Raw genomic sequence first — 19,579 nt, 5'->3', positions numbered from 1 at the left:
TTTGGAGGCCACACCTGGCTGTGTTCAGGGGTCATGGGGGTGCCCTATGCGATGTGTGATGTCAGGGTCAAATCCAGCTGGCTGGGGCTGGAGCGATAGCACAGCGGGTAGGGCATTTGCCTTGCACGCAGCTGACCCAGGTTCGAATCCCAGCATCTCATATGGTTCCCTGAGCACCGCCAGGAGTAATTCCTGAGTGTAGAGCCAGGAGTAACCCCTGTGCATCGCTGGGTGTGACCCAAAAAGAAAAAAGAAAAATCAGTCTGGCTGCAGGCAGGCAAGGCCACCACCTTTTCCCTGTACTTTTGGCCCATAGATCTGGGTTTTTATTCTATTGTGTGTGTGTGTGTGTGTGTGTGTGTGTGTTTTCTGTTGAACCCAGCGATGCTCAGGGGTTACTCCTGGTGATGCTCAGGGGACTATATGGGATGCAGGGGATTGGACCCGGGACAATTGAGTGTAAGCCAAATGCTCTACCCACTGGACTCTGGCTCTGGCTTTCCCATGGGGCCACGCAAATAAAAGTAAAGCAGATGGGGCTGGAGCGATAGCACAGCGGGTAGGGCGTTTGCCTTGCACGCGGCTGACCCAAGTTCGATTCCCAGCATCCCATAGGGTCCCCCAAGCACCTCCAGGAGTAATTCCTGAGTGCAGATCCAGGAGTAATCCCTGAGCATCGCTGGGTGTGACCCAAAAAGAAAAAAAAAAAAAAAGTAAAGCAGAAATGAGGCTGGAGCAATAGTCTAGCAGGTAGAGTGCACGTGGCAGATATGGATTTGATCTGGGTACTTCCATTGGGTGCCCCGAGTCTGCCAGCAGTGATAGCTGAGCACGTAACAAAAACCCCTTTGCTCCCCGCACTCCCCCAAAAAAATAATCCAGCCAATCAAGGCTGAAGGTGGCTCAGCCAATTAGGGAGCAGGCTTTGGCTGTGGGAGCCCCGAGTTTCATCCCTAACACCACGGGGTTCCGGAGCGCCACCAGGACCATGCACCAAGCCATAAATAGCCCCTGAGCACCTCCAGGTACGGCCCAGAAAGCAAAACACCGAAACTGAAACTGAGTTTATTGCAAAGGAGCAGAACCATCACTCCCGGGACTCGGGGTGTCTTACCCACACCCCCACCACGCACCTGCTCAGGTCATAACTAGCCCCTTCAACCGGGGGATATTCCCGGGGGCCCTGCTTGGGCTGGATGACAACTCTGGGGTCAGTCGGGGGCTCTGAGGAGCTCAGATTTCGGTGGGGAGACTGGGATGGAGATGCTGGGATTCCCAAGAAAAAGGAACTGCCAGGGTCATGGGGCGCAAAGCCTGGGACCCAGCATCAGAGTCCAGGTGGGTAGGGGTTGTGAGAGATGAACCCAGGAATCACTGGTGTTGGGCAGGGAGGGACTTGGCAGTAGAGCACTTAAAACACACGTGTCAGGGCTGGAGCAATAGCACAGCGGGTAGGGCATTTGCCTTGCACGCGGCGGACCCAGATTTCAATCCCAGCACCCCATATGGTCCCCTGAGCATTGCCAGGAGTAATTCCTGAGTGCAGAACCAGGAGTAACCCCTGTGCATTGCCAGGTGTGACCCAAAAAGAAAACAAAAACAAACAAAAAAAACCCACGCATGTGTGAAATCTTCAGTTAGACCCCAATACAGGAACGCATGTTTAGAAGCACATATGAGAGACAGAAGGGGTAGTATAGCGGGTAGGGTGCTTGCCTTGCACGATGTCAACCCAGGTTCCGTCCCGGGCACCCCACTGGGTACACCAGAGCCTGCCAGGAGTGATCCCAGAGTGCAGAGCCCTCGGCACAACCTGATGTGCCCCCAGACAAAACTAAATATGGGGCTGCTGGAGAGAGAGTGTGGCAGGCAGGGGAGTTGCCTTGCACGCGGCCGACCCAGGTTCGATTCCTGGCATCCCATATGGTCCTCCACTGCTGCCCGGAGTCATTCCCGAGTGCAGAGCCAGGAGGGAGCCCTGAGCATCACCAGGTGGCCCCCACCCCCAAAACATGAAGCCCACTTGCTCTGCATGGCGGGGGAGGTGATCCTGCCCCCCGGTGCCCCCCCCCCATTTCTCCGGGAGCCATGAACTCCGGCTGGAGCAAGGACGGGATAGGAAAGTCCTCCCCATCTCTGGAGACATTCTAGAACCTTCGCAATTCCCTCACAGAAAGGAATTTCAGGAGGAGGTGAAATAGGGAAGCCAGACTGTTTATATTTTCAATTATTTTTGGCCTGGAGACCACACCCAGCAGAGCTTACTCAAGGCTGGCTCTTGACCCTGAGCTCAGGGTGGCCTCGGGGCACCTTATGAGGGGCCCGGGATTGAATCTGGGCTGGCTGTACGGAAGGCAAGTAAGGGCCCAACCCACTGTCCTGTCACGCTGGCCCCAGCACTAGTTTTTTGTTTTGTTGTTTTTTTCTTTTTGGGTCACACCCGGCGATGCACAGGGGTTACTCCTGGCTTTGCACTCAGGAGTTACTCCTGGCGGTGCTCAGGGGACCATATGGGATGCTGGGGATCGAACCTGGGTCGGCCGCGTGCAAGGCAAACACCCTACCCGCTGTGCTATCGCTCCAGCCCCAGCACTAGTTTTTATTGAGAAGCGAAGTACAGCTAGAGTTGGGCTCCTGCCTTGCGCATGGCCGACCTGGGTTCAATCCCCGGCATTCCAGAGGGTCCCCCAAGTACCAAGAGTAATTCCTGAGCACCACTGGTGTGATCCAAAAAGGAAAAAAATATATATAGTTTTGTAGACTGTGGTGTGTTTATTTGTCTATTAGAATTTGAGTTCTAAAAAAAAAAATAGAATTTGAGTTCTTTTCAAAGAATGGGAAAGAACCAGCATTTACTGAGAGAAAAGAAGCCCTTTTTTTTTTTTCCCTTGTTGGGTCACACCCGGCGGTGCACACAGGTTACTCCTGGCTCTGAACTCAGGAACCACTCCTGGCGGTGCTCAGGGGACCAAATGGGATGCTGGGAATCGAACCCGGGTCGGGTCGACTGTATGCAAGGCAAACGCCCTATCCGCTGTGCTATTGCTCCAGCCCCTGGCCTTATAGATTATTTTCTGAGCATTCACCCATGTCTGGGTGGGGCTCTAGTTTTGTTTGTTTGTTTGTTTGTTTGTTTTGCGTTTTGGGACACACCCGGCAATGCACAGGGGTTACTCCTGGCTCTGCACTCAGGAATTACTCCTGGCGGTGCTCGGGGGACCATATAGGATGCTGGGAATTGAACACAGGTCAGCCACATGCAAGGCAAACGCCCTATGCACTATGCTATCGCTTCAGCTCCGGAGGCCTAAATTTCTGTATGTGGGTGGGGCCTCAGTTTCTCCTCTCCAGGGACTTACATGTCAAAGGGGTGTGGTCTGTATGTGTCTGTGCAACTTCAAGGCTGAGAAATCTCTTACATTTTATTGTTTCCCAAAAGTACATTTTTGGGGGCCTGAGTGGGAAGTCATTTGTCTTGCATGGGGCTGATCTAAGTTCCATCCCTAGCATCCCATAGGGTCCCCAGAGCCCACCAGGAATGATCCCTGAGCACAGAGCCAGGAGTCAGCCCTGAGCACTTGTGGCCCCCAAAAGAAATAAACAACAAAAGCCCCAAACCCAAAAAGCACACTTTTGTACTCCCTTCTCCCACACCTTGGAGGGGTATGTTGGGCCACACAGTGCTCAGGGCTTGCTTCTGGCTCTGCACTCAGGGATCACTGCTGGCGGAGCTCAGGGAACCATATGGGATGCCTGGGATTGAACCTGGGTCAGCTGCACGCAAGGCAAACGTCCTTCGCGCTATGCTAGTGCTCCAGCCCCTTTACCTGCAACTTTTTTTTTGCTTTTTTTTGCTTTTTGGGTCACGCCTGGTGATGCACAGGGGTTAGTCCTGACTCTGCACTCAGGAATTATGCCTGGCGGTGCTCAGGGGGCCATATGGGATGCTGGGAATCGAACCCGGGTCAGCTGTATGCAAGATGAACACCCTACCTGCTGTGCTATCGCTCCAGCCCCTGACCTGCAACAACTTTATTTCCCTTTCTCAGCTGCCACACTGGGTGGTGGGAAGTCTCTGGGGGGCAAGCCCAGGCCTTGCATTTCCCTGAGTGTGTCCCACCATTATAGCCACAGCCCTGGCTCTCATGTCTTAATCTTCTGTTTTCGGGGCCACACCTGAAGGCACTCAGGAGCTGGTCTGGGTTCTGTACCCACAGAACCACATGGTGCTAGGGATGGAACCTGGGACACCCCATGAAATACACGGGCTCAGCCTCGCTGGGTCCGAGTCTAACTTCATCAGCTTTGTTTTGGGGCCAAATCCAGTGTTCCATGTGGCGTGGAGGGTCTGGGGGTCGTGAAACCTGGGTTTCTCGAAAGCAAAGCTTGTACTAGCTCATTCTTGGACCCCTCAGGCTCCCCCAAGTCTTAACGTGCACCTTAAGGGGCCAGAGATATAGTATCATGGGTAGGGCGCTTGCCTTGCACTCAGCCACCCCTGGTTTGATCCCCAGAATTCCATAGGGCCCCCCAGGCTGCCAGGAGTAATTCCTGAGCACAAAGCAGGGAGTAAGTCCTAAGCATCACCAGGTGTGGTCCCCAAACAAAAACATTACAAAAAATCTACAGAAAATATGAGCTGGAGCAATAGCGCAGCAGGTAGGGCGTTCGCCTTGCATGCGGCCAAGCCGGGCTTGAGTCCTCCACCCCTCTCAGAGAGCCCGGCAAGCTATTGAGAGTATCTCGCCCGCACAGCAGAGCCTGGCAAGCTACACGTGGCGTATCCGCTATGCCAAAAACAGTAACAAGTCTCACAATGGAGACGTTACAGGCGCCCACTCAAGCAAATTGGTGAGCAACGGGATGACAGTGATACAGTGATGAGCTGGAGAGACAGCACAGCGGGTAGGGTGTTTGCCTTGCACACGGCCGACCCAAGTTCAATTCTCAGCATCCCCTAGGGTCCCCTGAGCACTGCCAGGAGTAATTCCTGAGTGCAGAGCCAGGAGTAACCCCTGAGCATAGCTGGGTGTGACCCAAAAAGAAAAAAAAATCTACAGAAAATAAAGTGGATCTTAAGGGGCTGGAGAGATAGTATAGCTGGTAAGGTGTTTGCGCTGCCTGCAATTAACCTGGGTTGATCCCCAGCAGCCCATATGTTCCTCTAAGCACTGCCAGGAATCACCCCTCATGGCAGAGACTGGAGTAAGCCCTGAGTACAATCAGGTGCAACCCCCAAACAAGAAACCAAAGTATGGGCTGGAGAGATCCTACAGAGAGCAGGGTGTTGCCTTGCAGGCAGTCAACCTGGATTTGATTCCTGTCATTCCCTGAGTAATTCCTGAGTGCAGAGCTAAGAGCAACAGCTGCTGAGCACCCAGGGTGTAGCTCTAAAACAAGAAGGAAAGAAGGACGGTAAAGTGAAACTTAAATTAAGTTTAAAGCGGTCCTTGGGGCAGAGAGAACAGGGATAAGTGCTTGATCCCTGAGCACCCACTGGGTGTGACCCAAATGACTTTATTTATTTATTTATTTATTTGCTTTTTGGGTCACACCCAGCGATGCTCAGGGGTTACTCCTGGCTTTGCACTCAGAAATTACTCCTGGCAGTGGTTGGGGGACCCTATGGGATGCCGGGGATCGAACCTGGGTCGGCCTCGTGCAAGGCAAACGCCCTACCCGCTATGCTATCGCTCCGGCCCCCCAAATGATTTAAAAAAAAAAAAAAGTGGTATTTATTTGCGGGGTTGGGGGGTGTTAGAGGGAGGAGGGGGAATTGGGCTACATTTAGGAATTAAGGGTGTTCAGGGATCACTCCTGGCCATGCTCAGGGGACTTTATGAGGTGCTTGGGGATAGAAACCAGGTCAGCTGCGAGCAAGGTAAGCACTTTATCTTCTGTACTATGTCTCTTTTATTTTTTTTATTTTATTTGTGGGGGGTCACTCCCAGTGATGCTCAGGACTTACTCCTGGCAGGCTCAGGGGACCCTATGGGGTGCCAGAGATGGAACCTAGGTCAGCCACGTGCAAGGCAAGCATCCTCCCCACTGTACTATTCGCTTTGGTACCAATTTATTTTAATTTTATTAATACTTTTGAACCACACCTGGGGGTACGTACTAAGGGTGCTGAATATCCAACCACAGTCGGTCAAAGTGACCATGTGCCTTACCTCGGTACTATTCTCTAGCTCCTTATTTATCTGATTTTGGGGTTCCAACCGGCGATCCTCAGTTACTCCTGGCTCTGCACTCAGAATTATTATTGACGGATCCGGGGAATTGAATGGATCGGCTGAGTTCAAGGCAACCGCCCTACCCGCTGTACTACCTACCTCTCCAGCCCCTATTTTAAAGAGCTGTTTTGATTTTTTTGGATGAAAGGGGTCACAGCCGGCGGTGCTTAGGAGATCCTTTGGGGTGCCAGGGATTATACTGCAAGCACCCTATCTGCAGTATAATCGCCCCGGCCCCAACAGCCGTCTCATTGAAAGTTACTGGGAAAGGATTCCCCCCGCCAGCCCCCCCCCCACACACACACTTAATCCCCACATACAGGGCTGGGAGTAGCCTTTGAGTACCAGGTGTGACCTACTCGCCCTCCAAATAAGTGAAATTAATCCTAAGGCTTCTGCAGGAGAGCAGACAGCGACCACGCCCCCGAAGACAGGCGCCTCTGCGCCTGGAAGCTCAGATACACCATTCAGTGGAAGGAGCCGCGACCAACTCGGGGCACGGGCCGGGCGCTCTGGACTCCAGCGGGCCCGAGAGGGAAGCTGGTTCGCGAGCACACGTGGAAGCTGCGAGTCTCCAGCACGCAGGCGCGAGCCCGGCCCCGCCCTATCCCGCGTCCCGATTGGCTGAGGCGGGCGGGGGCGTGGCGTGCGCGGCGCCTGCGCAGCCCGGGGCCCCGCGCGCGGGCGGGTGGGCGGAGCGGGCCCCCCGAGCGGGGGCTGGCGAGCGCGGGGAGGGGGCCGAGAGGGCGGCAAAGCCGGCGCGCGCCCGGCTTGGGGCGGAGGGCGGGGGCCCGGGGGCCGGAACAGCTGCGGCGAGTGGCGGCGGCGGCGGCGGAGGCAGCGGCGGCGGCGAGCGGGGGTCCGCGCGGCGGCGGCGGCGGCGGCGGCGGGCCGAGGAGCCGGGCGCGATGGAGCGGAAGAGGTGGGAGTGCCCGGCGCTCCCGCAGGGCTGGGAGAGGGAAGAAGTGCCCAGAAGGTCGGGGCTGTCGGCCGGCCACAGGGATGTCTTTTACTATAGGTGAATGAGCGTGCCGGCCGGGCAGGGCCCCCAACGGGCGCCTCCCAGCGGCCTCCGCGGCGGCCGGTTCGCCCCGAGCCGGACCGCGGCCTGGGCGCCTGCGCCGTGCGCGCGCGCCTCCGCCGCGTGCGTGCGCGCCTCCGCCGGAGCGCGTGCGCGCGTTGGCCTTTCCCCGCGCGCGCGCGCGCGCACGGGCTGGCGGGGCCGCGTGGAGCCTCGACGGGGCCCACCCGCGGGTGGCGGCCTTTGTTGGGCCTCGGGCGCCCAAGCCCCGGCCCGTCGCTGCTGGGAGGCGGGGGTGGGAACTGGGTTGTGCCTTGATCCCCGGGACGGGGGAGGGCAGGGGGGTGGAGTGGCGGGAGAACCGGGGTAAGGGAGCCCCGGGGATTTTGGAGTTTGAGGGTAGGCGGTCGCTTGGTCGGGCAAGTTGCATGGGCTTTTGCTGCAGCTTGGGGGGGCACTTCCCCGGCGGCCCCCGGCCCTTGGCTTAGGGCGCGTGCTGAGGTTTCCTCACCTCCGCAGCCCCGCGTGGGTCCTGTTTGTTTCCCACGCACAGGCGGGCTCGTGGGCACCCCTCCCCGAGGTTGCACGGAGGGACTCTCCTTGGCCCGGGAAACGGGGGCCGGGACACCCCCTCCGAGCAACAAAGAAGTCCCCCGCTGCTCGCTGTTTGGCTGCGCCCTGGGCTTTGCCTCTTGCCCCGCGGTGTTGCTTTTGGGCCGCAGCTGTCTCCCCCAGCCCCCACCCCATCCCGGCCTCTGTTCCCCGGGACACCTGCCATTTCTAGGCTGTTGGTGGTGCTTGTGAGGGCAGGAACGACGCCCTTCTAACCAGTGCGTGGGTCCCCACCACCTGGCCGTTTCTTTTATTTTACTTCTTATTCTTTTTGGGTCTGTTTGAGCCACACGGGGCGGTGCTCAGAGTTTGAGTCCAGGCTCTGCGCTCAGGGAATCGCTCAGGGAATCGCTCCCTGGGAGGAGGGCTGAGTAGACCCTGGGGGGTGGCGGGGATGGAGCCTGGCTTAGTGTGCAGGGCCATCGCCCTTCCCGCTGCATTATCCCTGGGGGCTTTGTTTTAGGGGGGGGGGTTGGCTGCTGTGTGGGTCCCTTTGGGTCCTGGCATTGGGACCATGGGGAGGAGGGACCCCCAGGGTCTACAGCTCCAGGTGTGGGGGCTTGCCTGGTCCCAAAAGGCAACACAGGCGTCTCTAGTTTTCCGTTTTGGGGACCATACCAGGCATACTCGGGACTGTGGCCTCGCTCCAGGCTGCGAAATTGCTCCTGTGGGTTCCAGGGACCCTATGCCATGCTGGGGGTTGAACCTGGGTTAGCTAGATGCAAGGCAAGTGTCCCACCAGCTGTCCCTCCAGTAGGTCCCCCAAGTTCCCCCAGTTTCCCAGCCTGGCCAGGCGGGGAGCTCAGGTAAAGTAGGAGCTGGCTGCCCGAGGGCTCGGTTGGATCCCTCCACAGCCGGAGAGCAACAGTGTCCAAGATGGGCATGAAAGAGGGAGGCCGCTTGCCACGCACACAGCCGACCTGGGTTCCATCCCAAGCACCCCATCTTTCCCCCACCCCGGGACAACACCAAGAGTGCTTCTTGAGTCAGAGCCAGGAGTTACTCCTGAACACCACCAGGTGTGGCTGCAAAAGCCAAAACCCCCCAGACAGCCTGTGGCTTCCCTTCCCCTCTGGCCAGCACCCTGCAGTTCTGTTTTTTTTTTTTTTTTTTGTCCGGTCCTAACCGTGGTTGAGGGCCTTGGGGACCCAGAAATGTCCACCAGCCTCTCCCTGGGCTCCCCCTGCCTCCCTCCCACCATGGGCTGTCTGATCCCTCAGGCCGTGATTTCTTCTTCATGCAAGAACCTTCCTGGGAACCGAGAGATCAGGCGGGTTAAGACACTTGTCTTGCTTGAACCTGACCCTGAATCAGTCCCTGTTACTCTGCCGTACATCTGGGCGTTGCATGGAGTGACCCCTGAGCATTGCTGGGTGTGGCCCCTCAGCCCCCTACTCGCCCTTCCGAAACCTGTGGGGCTGGAGTGACAGTGCGGCGGGTGGGATGCTTGCCTTGCACGCTGCCGGCCAGGGTTTAATCCCAGCACCCCTTAGGGTCCCGTGAGCACCACTGGGTGTGACTCCACCCCCAGGAAAGAAAAACAGAATCACCCCACCCCATCCCTGCCATGGGTGGGTGCACATGTTTTGCATGTGGGAACCCTAGTCAGACCATATGGGCCCCTAGACTCGGCCGGGTGTAGCCCCCACACGAAACGAAGATGCTGCGTGGGCCTCTGCATGCATCTCAATTAGTGATTCCTGGAAACCTCCCAAATCGGGCTCCCTTCACCACCACCATGGCATCTAAGCCTTCCCCTATCCATTCCAGAACATTCCAACAGGCCAACCCTCCCAATTAAGCCCTGTCTGCAGCGGCATCCCCTCCCTGTGTCCCTTGGCCCCCACCCCTCCCTTTCCATGTTTCCAGCCCTGGTTGCCCCTTGCCCAGGAGCCCTTGGGGGCCTAATTCTCTGCCTAAGCTTCCTGGGCACTTTGGGGGTCCTGGATGAGGGGACACGCGTATGGAGCATGAGAGACACGGTGGGGGGGGGTCTGGGGGTACATCCATGGTTTGGCTGGAGTCGCCTCTTGCTCCCGGGTTCTGGCCAGTTCCACTGGGGGCTGAGGTGAGGTCTTGTGCAGAGGGACCAGTGTGGGGCCCGTGTCCGTGTGGGTTCCTGGCCACATGGTGGTTTTATTTTTATTTTTTGGTTGTGGGCATGGCTGGGGTGCTTGGACCCAGGGCTCCAGCCCTGTGGGCCAGGTCCCTTATGAAGTTTTTGTGTTTGTCTTTTGAGCCACACCTGGCGGTGCTCAGGGCTGACTCGTAGCTCCACTCTCCTGGGTCACTCCTGGCTGGGCGGGGAGGGCGGGCCTCTGTGGGACGCTGGGGGATCGAACTTGGGCTGGCCGCGTGCAAGGCCGGCACCCTCCCCACTGTCCTCTTGCCCCCACCAATCTCGGACCCACGGACATCCCAGGTCCCCGGATGTCCCCGCACGCCGTCACCCCAGCGGCCGCTCAGGGTGGGGCGGACTCACAGTCACTTTGCGCGTTCTTCCCTGCAGTGGAGGGGTGGGGGGGGCAGGCCCATGGGTGGGGTGGGTCCGGGTCCTGCCGGCCACTGACCCGATGTCTGCGCAGCCCCAGCGGGAAGAAGTTCCGGAGCAAACCGCAGCTGGCACGCTACCTGGGGGGCTCCATGGACCTGAGCACCTTTGACTTCCGCACGGGGAAGATGCTAATGAGCAAAGTGAACAAGAGCCGGCAGCGCGTGCGCTATGACTCCTCCAACCAACTCAAGGTGGGCCCCAGCGGCGCCCGCCCCACCTTCCCTCCCCCCCCCCCCCCCCCCCGGCGCCCGCCTGTCGGGGTGCCCTGGGGACCCAGCCTCCTGTCTCGTGTCTCTGCAGGGCAAGCCCGACCTAAACACGGCGCTGCCCGTCCGGCAGACGGCGTCCATCTTCAAGCAGCCGGTGACCAAGATCACCAACCATCCCAGCAACAAGGTGAAGAGCGACCCCCAGAAAGCCGTGGAGCAGCCTCGGCAGGTGAGCCTGCCCGTGTGGGTCTCAGGGCCTGGGGGCTGTGCCCCAGCCTCACAACCAGCTGCAGCCTGGGCTTGTTTTTCTGGGTTTTATTTTTTTTGGGGGGGAGGGGGGTCACACCTGGCGATGCTCAGGGGTTACTCCTGGCTCTGCACTCAGGAATTACTCCTGGCAGTCCTCGGGGGACCATATGGGATCCTGGGAATCGAACCCGGGTTGGCTGCATGCCAGGCAAACGCCCTACCCGCTCAGCTATCACTCCAGCCCCTCTGGGTTTTTTTTTTTCGGGGGGTGTTGTGTAGTTTTGGTGGGGCACACCTGGCCATGTTTGGGAGTGACCCCCTGGTGCCATGGGGTGCCGGCGCCCATCCCAGAGCTCTTAGGAGCTGTGCGCCCTGGCTGGGGACGGTGTGTGCAGGGGCCATTACTCATGCTTGTGTGGGTTGCAGCCAGGGGACCCCACAGGCCAGCGGGCACTGAGGCCAGGGCCCTGGGGTAGCATCTGGTTGTTCCCTCAAGGCCCAGGCCTTCTCGGAGCACTGGAGCCTGGAGTGGGGGCTTGGTGAATGCGCCCTGGATTCGTCCCGGCAGAGCTGGCTGTGGGCCCCGTCTGGTTACAGCCCACCACGGGGCACCTGCCTGCCTGTGTCCCCCACCCCGCTGTGTTCGGGACACCCTCACTTCAGCCTTCGAGCATTGACCCAGGCTGCCCCGTGCAGGGACTCGCCTGGACACGGGAGCCCCTGGACCCCCGCTGCCCTCTAGCTCCTGCTCCGGTCGGCGCTGAAGTCACTTGCCCTCCTTTGGGGGAAAGTGCATGTGGGGTCCCTCAATAGCACAGCAGGGAGGGCACTTGGCTTTGCACGCAAGGTCACAGGTTCGATCCCCGGCCCCTCCAGGACTAAGTCCTGAGCACTGCTGGGCATGGCCCCCAAAACAATCAAAGGGGGTTGTGGGGGACTCCGGCTGTACCCTGGAGTCACCAGTGGGGGGAGCCAGCCAGGCTGTCCCACTGGCCTCACGCGTCAGTTTGTCTGTCCGTCCGTCCGTGTGCAGCTCTTCTGGGAGAAGAAGCTGAGTGGCCTCAACGCCTTTGACATCGCCGAGGAGCTGGTGCAGACCATGGACCTCCCCAAGGGCCTGCAGGGTGAGCGCCGCAGAGGCCGGGGAGGGGGGCGGGGGGGCTGCTGGGGCGGGCTGCTGGGGCCGGGCGGGAAGCTCGCCTGGCTGACGGCCCCCTGCCCGCAGGGGTGGGCCCGGGCTGCACGGACGAGACGCTGCTGTCGGCCATCGCCAGCGCCCTGCACACCAGCACGGCGCCCATCACCGGGCAGCTGTCGGCCGCCGTGGAGAAGAACCCGGGCGTGTGGCTGAACACGGCGCAGCCGCTCTGCAAGGCCTTCATGGTGACCGACGAGGACATCCGGTACGCCACCCCCCCCACCCCCCCCACCCCGGCCGCGGGCCAGGTAGGCGGCGGGGGCGGCCCCTGACCTGGCCCCGCCCCTGACCCTCCCCTCCCCGCTCGCAGGAAGCAGGAGGAGCTGGTGCAGCAGGTGCGGAAGCGCCTGGAGGAGGCGCTCATGGCCGACATGCTTGCGCACGTGCAGGAGCTGGCGCGTGACGGGGACGCGCCCCTCGGCCAGGCGCCCGCCGACGAGGACGACGACGACGAGGACGACGACGACGACGAGCCCGACCAGGACCCGGACCTGGAGCGTGTCTAGAGCCGGGTGACCGCGGGCGCCTGGGACCTGTCCCCGCGGGCGCCCGCCCCGACGCCCCCTCGGCCGCGTCTCCGCCCGGCCCCGCGGCTTGCCCTGGACTCCTTGGGGGTCGCCCGCAGAGGCCGAGGAACAGTTGCACCTGGGTTGGGTACGAGCGGCCCCCGGGCCCGGCGCCCCCGCCTGCGCCCCCGTCCACCGAGGGCCTCCCCCCGGGCCTGCGTGGACAGCAGCTCAGCCCGGGGCTCTGGAAGCTTCGATGGCGATGGGGCAGGTGACCGTCTCAGAGCCGCACCTGCCCGTGGTCGCTGGTTCCCTGGGGCGCCAGGGGGCTGCCCACCTCGCGCTGGGGGTCTGTGGCACTGAGGCAGCGGGGAAGGGGCCTCTGCACGCCGCACCCCTGGCAGGCTCTGCCCCCCACCCCCACCCCTGCACGACCGGACATTCGGCCCTGCGCCCAGGGCTGTTGGGAAGGTGCTGGGGGGCTTTGGTGCCCCCCCCACCCCAATCCCGTCCCGCCCCCAAGTCCTGTCCAAGCACAAATTCACGAAGGCCACCACGTGTGGCCCCAGTGCCCAGCTGGTGCTGGAGCCCTCGGGGGGACCCTGCTCAGCAGAGAATAAAGCCATCTGGGTGTGTGGTCTGTTGTAACGGGGCGCCCCGAGTCTGTCGGCGGGAACTGCGCCTCAGGGGACCCCGTGCAGGGGGGGGGTCGGGGTGGAGTTCTGAGTTTCCTGCACTAAGGGGAGATACCTGTTGGGAAGGGGGGACTCCCGGGCCTGTGGGGGGCAGGATCTATGGACAGGTGGGACAATGGGACCCTCGGGGCACAGAAGCCCAGGGGTCTCCCTCAGACCTGCACTCACCTGTGTTCCTGTGATGGACTCCCCCTGGGGAAACTAAGCCAGTGGGCCCACGCCGAGCCCCACGGTGGCATGGGTCAGCCCCTCTTTGGGTGGGGTCTCGGATATTTGGGGTGTCATCCCAGAACTTGGGGCCTGGGTTCTCTGGTCATTCCAGATGACAAAGTTTATCTCCAGGCTCAGGCACCCCAAGGTTCTGCATTGCACCCAGGGGGTGGGGGGGAGGTGGTCTGTGGACGGACCCTCTGGGACCTGGTGGCCCCACACTGCCCATTTCAGCTTCCCTGGGTGGGTCACAGAATGAAGCAAGGGTGTATAGCAGCAGCATGCAGAAGTCCCAGAAACTCCTGTGGGTTGGCACTAAGGCCACCTGGGGAGAGGGGGCAGACACCCCATTTAAACATTGAGGTGGGGCTGGCGGTGGGGCATATGCCTTGCATGTGGCCGACCCGGGTTTGATTCCCAGCATCCCATAGGGTTCCCCTGAGAACCACCAGGTGTCATTCCTGAGTGCAGGAGCCAGGAGTAACCCCTGAGCATTGCCCAGTATGACCCCCCCCCAAAAAAAAAAAAATTGAGATCATGGAGTGGGTAAGGGACTTGGACACAGCAATCCCAGTCCCACCCGCCAGTATTTTTGGTTCCCTGAACCCCACCAGTGGGAGCCAAACCCCCGATTTAGCTTTGAAAACAATGGCCGAGGGGACTCCAGCCAGAAATCACTAGTGTATGTTTCCTCTCTGGTGCCGGGAATTGAACCCAGGTCTCCAAGTCACGAGCTTTGCTGCTGAGCTGCTTCCTATCTGGTCTGTGGGTCTGTGTGGCTGTTTGGGGGTACTTGGGGCGGGGGTCAGGGGGCGAGGGACAGCAGAAAATGAAGGTTGAGTCAGGGCCCCAAGAGAGCCAAGTGTCGGCAGAGGGGTGACCCCTTTCCTAAGGTAGCCAGGGGCCCGGCTCCCACACGAACCTCCCGCCCAGACCATCTCAGGGACTCCCTGCTGCTTGCAGACTTATTTGTGGGATGCCACCCTGTTGGTCGGGCCACATCACCCACCCCGTGAGCCATTGCACACCCGCCAACCCTCCACCCCACCCCACCAGCTCTGCTGCCCCAGAGAATCCTGATCATGTGTCTACCCTGTACTGGGGACCATCATGTCAGCAGCAGATACACTGCGAAAGTGGGTATTGAGGGGAAGGTTATAGTAAAGGAGTTTTATTGGGGGGGGGGGCACACCTAGGTATGCCAGGGGGCCACAGGTGCTGGGGATCTAACCCAGGGCTCCTTGTGCAAAGCCTGCCCTGCCCCCTCCGAACCATCAGGGCTAAAGGACCCACAGAGCCCCACCCCGCTATGCTTTGGCACTTGGCAGCCAGCAGTGAATCCTGAAGCCGGGCTTGTACGTTGCGAGTAACTTACACGTGCAGGACAAAACAAACCCGGCTCCACAGTGCATGGGACTGCAGAGCCAAACAAACCTGAAATTGACCATCTTGCGTGGTAATTTGGAAAGAGGAAACAAAACTGTTCAGGAAAGGGAGTTGGTGGTTTGAGACTGTTTTTCCTTGACTGAGTTTATTCGTTTGAGGTATCAGCAAGGGGGGGTCCGGATAACCCCCCCTCCGGAAGCCACCCGGTTGCAAGTGGCCAGTTCCCCTTCAAGTGACCTCCTGGGGACTGGCTCCCAGGTTGGGGAGCATCTTCTGGGTGCCCTGCCTCCAGCTCTTGGCACCCCCAGGTGCTTTCTTTTCCCTCAAAATAAATGGGACGGGGTAGGGCTGGAGTGATAGCACAGCAGGTAGGGCGACCCAGGTTCCATTCCCAGCATCCCATAGGGTCCCCTGAGCGCAGCCAGGAGTAATTCCTGAGTGCAGAGCCAGGAGTGATCCCCGTGCATCGCCGGGTGTGACCCAAAGAGAAAAAAAATGGAGTAAAGGGGTCCAGAGAGATACAATAGTGGCTTACAGCATTTAGCTTGCTTGCACATGGCTGACCACCAGGCATAACCAGGTGTGATTCAAAACCAAAGAAAAAAGTGACCCTCATTCCACAACCTCCACCATGCTCCCGGCTGGCCTCCGCTGGCCTCTACCGCTCGGGATGAGCCTCGCCCAGAAATCAATCTGCTGAAGACTTCAGACCACACCCGGGGGTGCTCCAGAGTTTCTCCTGGCTCTGCACTCAGGAGCCAATCCCGGCCGTGCTCTGGGACTCCATGTGGTGCCAAGGATCGAACCTGGGTGGGCTGCGTGCAAGGCAGGCGTCTGGCCCCCTGGACTCTGTCTCCGGCCCCATACATAGTTACCGTCCAAGTATCTCTTAATGAGCTCATAGAACCAGGGACGACGCGGCTCAGGGGTGGAAGACGCGTGCTGCACGTATGAGGCTCTGCTTGGGCTCTTTCTCATAAATATTTTCAGAAATAGGATGTTCTAATTTTATGAAAGGAACCGGCAAGTATTTATATATTCCTCAAACCCATGCCTTCCCACCATCTCTTTTCTGAGTCCTAGAAAAAGACCTAAGAACAGACATTCTCAGCCAGAGCTCCGACAGTACAGTGGGGAGGGCATCTGCCTTGCACACGGCCTACCTGGGTTCGATCCTGAGCACCACCAGAAGTAACCCCTGAGCATCACCAGGCAGGTGTGACCCAAAAAGCCAAAAAACAAAACCAAAAAAAAAAAAAGGCTTCACTATTTGAGGGGGGGGGGAGGAGTGACCCGGAATCTGCTTCCCAAGCCACCTCTGTCCAACTTTTTTTTGTTTTTTTTTTTCAGGGGGGAGGGTGTGCTTGGAGGATTGATCCCCACAGTAACCAGGACGTGATGCTGGGGATGGAACCGCGTCAGCCGCATGTAAGCGTTTTTGTTTGTTTTGGGGCCACCTGCTACTATGCTCAGGGGCTATGCCTGGCTCTGCACTCAGGAATTACTCCTGGTGGTGCTTGGGGACCCTATGGGATGGCGGGGATTGAACCTCAGTCTGCCGTGTGCAAGGCCAGCGCCCTCCTGGCCGTACTGTCGCTCAGGCCCTCAAGTCAGTCTTACCCCTGTGAGCTCTCTCAGTCCCCTCTCAAGATGCTCTTCTCGGGGCTGGAGCAATAGCACAGCAGGGAGGGCGTTTGCCTTGCATGCCCTCCCGGGTTCGATTCCCAGCATCCCATAAGGTCCCCTGAGCACTGCCAGGAATAATTCCTGAGTGTATGAGCTAGGAGTAACCCCTGTGCATCGCCGGGTGTGACCCAAAAAGAAAAAAAAAAAGATGCTTCTCTCCATCATCTGGGCACCTCGGCCAGTCCCACGACTCGGCTCTGATCCTTCCCAAAGAGCATTTTGTGAGGCTGGAGCAGCAGGTGCGGCACTTCCCTTGCACGTGGTGGATCCGGGTTCGATCTCTGGCAGCCTGTACGGTTGGTTCCCTGAGCCCCTCCAGGAGTGACTCCCAGGTGCAGAGCCAGGCATAAATCCTGAGCCTCACCAGGTACAACCCCCAAAGCCCTTCCCCCGCCCCCGCCAAAGAAAAGGCATTTTGTTTGTTGCTCTGTTCTGTTTGGGTCACAACTGGCGGTGCTCAGGACTTGCTGGCTCTGTGCTCAGGGCTCACTCTGGGGGGGGACCCAGTGGACCACCTGCGGTGCCTGGGATCCAACCAGGGTGGGCCACCTGCAGTGCAAGCACCTTCACCCAGCCTCTCTCCCCGGCCTTTCACACTGCTGTCAACTTGGCACATTTCTCCTGGAACATTGTATATAACTTTAAATGATGCAGAGTAGGGGCCAGAGCTATTATAGCACAGCGGGGAGGGCGTTTGCCTTGCATGCGGCTGATCCAGGTTCGATCCTCGGCATCCCATAGAGGCCCCCAAGCACCGCCAGGAGGAGTAATTCCTGAGTGCAGAGCCAGGAGTAACCCCTGAGCATCGCCAGGTGTGACCCAAAAAAGCAAAAAACAAACAAACAAGGCAGAAATCTGCCAACCAGCAGGGGTAGGCAGGAAAGAAGCAAGATGGGAGGGACCAGAGTGATATACAAGTGATAGGATGCTTATCTTTTCTTTTTTTGCTTTTTTTTTTTTTTGGTGTGGGGGTCATACCCTGCGATGCTCTGGGGTTGCTCCTGGCTGGGCACTCAGGAATTACTCCTGGCGGTGCATGGGGGACCATATGGGATGCCAGGAATCAAACCCGGGTCGCCCAGGTGCAAAGTAAACTGCCTCCTCGCTGTACTATTGCCCCAGCCCCAGGATGCTTGTCTTGCAGTAGATTCCCCTGGGATTTATCTCCAGCATCCAGTAAGTTCCCTTGAGCACCTCCAGGAGAGATTCTTGTGCCACGAGCCAGAAGGAAGCCCCGGGTGTAGGATTGAGTTTGAAGGATTGAAGGTGTAGAAGGTGTATTTGGGTGTAGAAGCCCCAAAACAAAAGCAAGGTAGCAAAAAGGTTGAGAACTGGATATCCAGGCCAGGAGACCATCTGAGATGTAGTTACTGAGCCTTGCGGGGGCCTGGCCCTGGGTTTGATCCCCAATAGCCAAAAAAGGGAAAAAAAATCAGACATTTAGAGTTGTTCTGGCTGGCGAGGTAATACAGGCTGCCCATGTTCCTCCAGAAAATATAAATAATGCTCAGCCTCCCCCCCTACCCACCCCGCCGAGCTATGTGACCACATCTGAAAACAGGCTCCTTGAAGACACAGTCCAGCATCACGAGTGACCTCAAGTCCAGGCCCAGTGTCTTAAGAGTGGGAAAACCAGGCACCCACGGTGGGTGGGGACAGTCTGGACACAAAGGCTGAGGCAGCAGAGAAGCTTCTGGGGAGGGCAGGGCTGGGTGGCTACCATCAGACATGCTTGGAAAAAGGATAGACACACTGGGGCGTGCGGAGGGCTGGGCCTTGTCACCCCTAGACTCCAGGACTCAGTTCATTTTGTCTCTTTATAGTGAGGTGAGAGGCAGCTTGGCAGTGCTCAGGGGTTACCCATTTTTTTTGCTTTTGGTCACACCCAGCGATGCTCAGGAGTTATTCCTGGCTCTGCACTCTGGAATTACTCCTAGAAGTACCCAGAGGACCATATGGGATGCTGGAGATCGAACACAGATCGGCCGCGTGCAAGGCAAACACCCTCCCTGCTGTACTATCACTTCAGCCCCCTGGGGGTTACTCCTTGGTGTAACCTGGTCTTCATGATCACTCCTGATTTGGTGCTCAGGGATCACTCCTGGTGAGGCTCAGGAGACCTATTGATGGGGTGCTGGGGATTGAACATAAGGAAAGCACCCTCAAGGCACTAACTCTCCAGCCCAATTCATTCATTCTCTCTCTCTCTGTCTCTGTCTCTCTCTCTCTCTCTCTCTGGCTCTTTGGGTCACACCTGGCAAGCTCTGCACTCAGGAATTACTCCTGGCGGTGCTCTGGGGACCCTATGGGATGCCGGGATCGAACCAGGGTCGGCCTCGTGCAAAGCAAATGTCCTCCCTGTTTTGCTATCACTCCTGCCCCTTCAATTCATTCTGTTTTAAGTGATCATGTGTTGTGTTTTTTTTTTCTTTTTGGGTCACACCTGGTGATGCACAGGGGTTACTTTGCACTCAGGACTTACTCCTGGTGGTGCTCTGGGGACCCTATGGGATGCTGGGAATCAAACCTGGGTCGGCCGCATGCAAAGCAAACGCCCTATCCGCTGTGCTATCACTCCAGCCCACGTGATCATGTATGTGTTAAGACGTTTAAACTCAATCCCAGGCAGCATGCGGGGTTCCTGATATGAGGGGCCAGGGCTGTTGCTCAGGGCACCCCTCTAGAGCCCAGGACACCCCAGCCCTAAAGGAAGGCAGTTCTACGATGGAGGAGCCTGGGTTCTAGGGTTTTCCACAGTTTCTGGCGCTGGAACTTGGTTTTGCTGTTTTGTTCAGGCAGTGCCAGGGATCAAACTCAGGGACCACCCCAGGATGGCCATGTGCAAGGCCAGCACCCTACCTGCTGTGCTATTTCTCTGGCCCCTCTAGATCTGACTTCTAAGCACAGCTTAGGGTCTGCTGGGCACTACCAGGAGTGGTCCCAAAACAAAGCAAAACAAAACAAAAGCAATCAAACCCCGGAGCCCATCTGAACTGGTCTCTGCACTCGGGACCAGC

General features: G+C 58.5%; 1 protein-coding gene across 2 annotated transcripts; it reads left to right on the top strand.

Moving 5' to 3' along the window:
• The first annotated feature begins 6,951 nt into the window (after positions 1-6,951).
• Positions 6,952-13,233, top strand: MBD3 (methyl-CpG binding domain protein 3). 2 transcript variants are annotated; one of them, XM_055126717.1, is made up of 6 exons: positions 6,952-7,158; positions 10,455-10,614; positions 10,724-10,861; positions 11,915-12,005; positions 12,107-12,284; positions 12,390-13,233. In XM_055126717.1, exons 1-6 carry the CDS (start codon positions 7,145-7,147, stop codon positions 12,583-12,585), a joined length of 777 nt encoding a protein of 258 aa, XP_054982692.1. In that variant the 5' UTR covers positions 6,952-7,144; the 3' UTR covers positions 12,586-13,233. The 2 variants fall into 2 exon arrangements, with proteins under 2 accessions (XP_054982692.1, XP_054982691.1); XM_055126716.1 differs by having other exon boundaries at positions 7,097-7,254.
• The last annotated feature ends 6,346 nt before the right edge of the window (positions 13,234-19,579 follow it).

This window comes from Sorex araneus, chromosome 2 (genome assembly GCF_027595985.1).
Source record: "Sorex araneus isolate mSorAra2 chromosome 2, mSorAra2.pri, whole genome shotgun sequence".
Taxonomy (NCBI): domain Eukaryota; kingdom Metazoa; phylum Chordata; class Mammalia; order Eulipotyphla; family Soricidae; genus Sorex; species Sorex araneus.
Note: the sequence above shows the minus strand (reverse complement) of the source record. Positions and strands in the feature narration are given on the sequence as shown.

What these genes read in the sequence shown, in the direction of transcription:
- MBD3 (XM_055126716.1), top strand. Translation starts at nt 7,145, where the DNA reads ATGGAGCGGAAGAGGTGGGAGTGCCCGGCGCTCCCGCAGGGCTGGGAG. An exon ending in CCTCCCCAAGGGCCTGCAGG is followed by an intron (nt 12,006 to 12,106) that starts GTGAGCGCCGCA and finishes CCCTGCCCGCAG; the next exon opens with GGGTGGGCCCGGGCTGCACG. An exon ending in GTGACCGACGAGGACATCCG is followed by an intron (nt 12,285 to 12,389) that starts GTACGCCACCCC and finishes CCCCGCTCGCAG; the next exon opens with GAAGCAGGAGGAGCTGGTGC.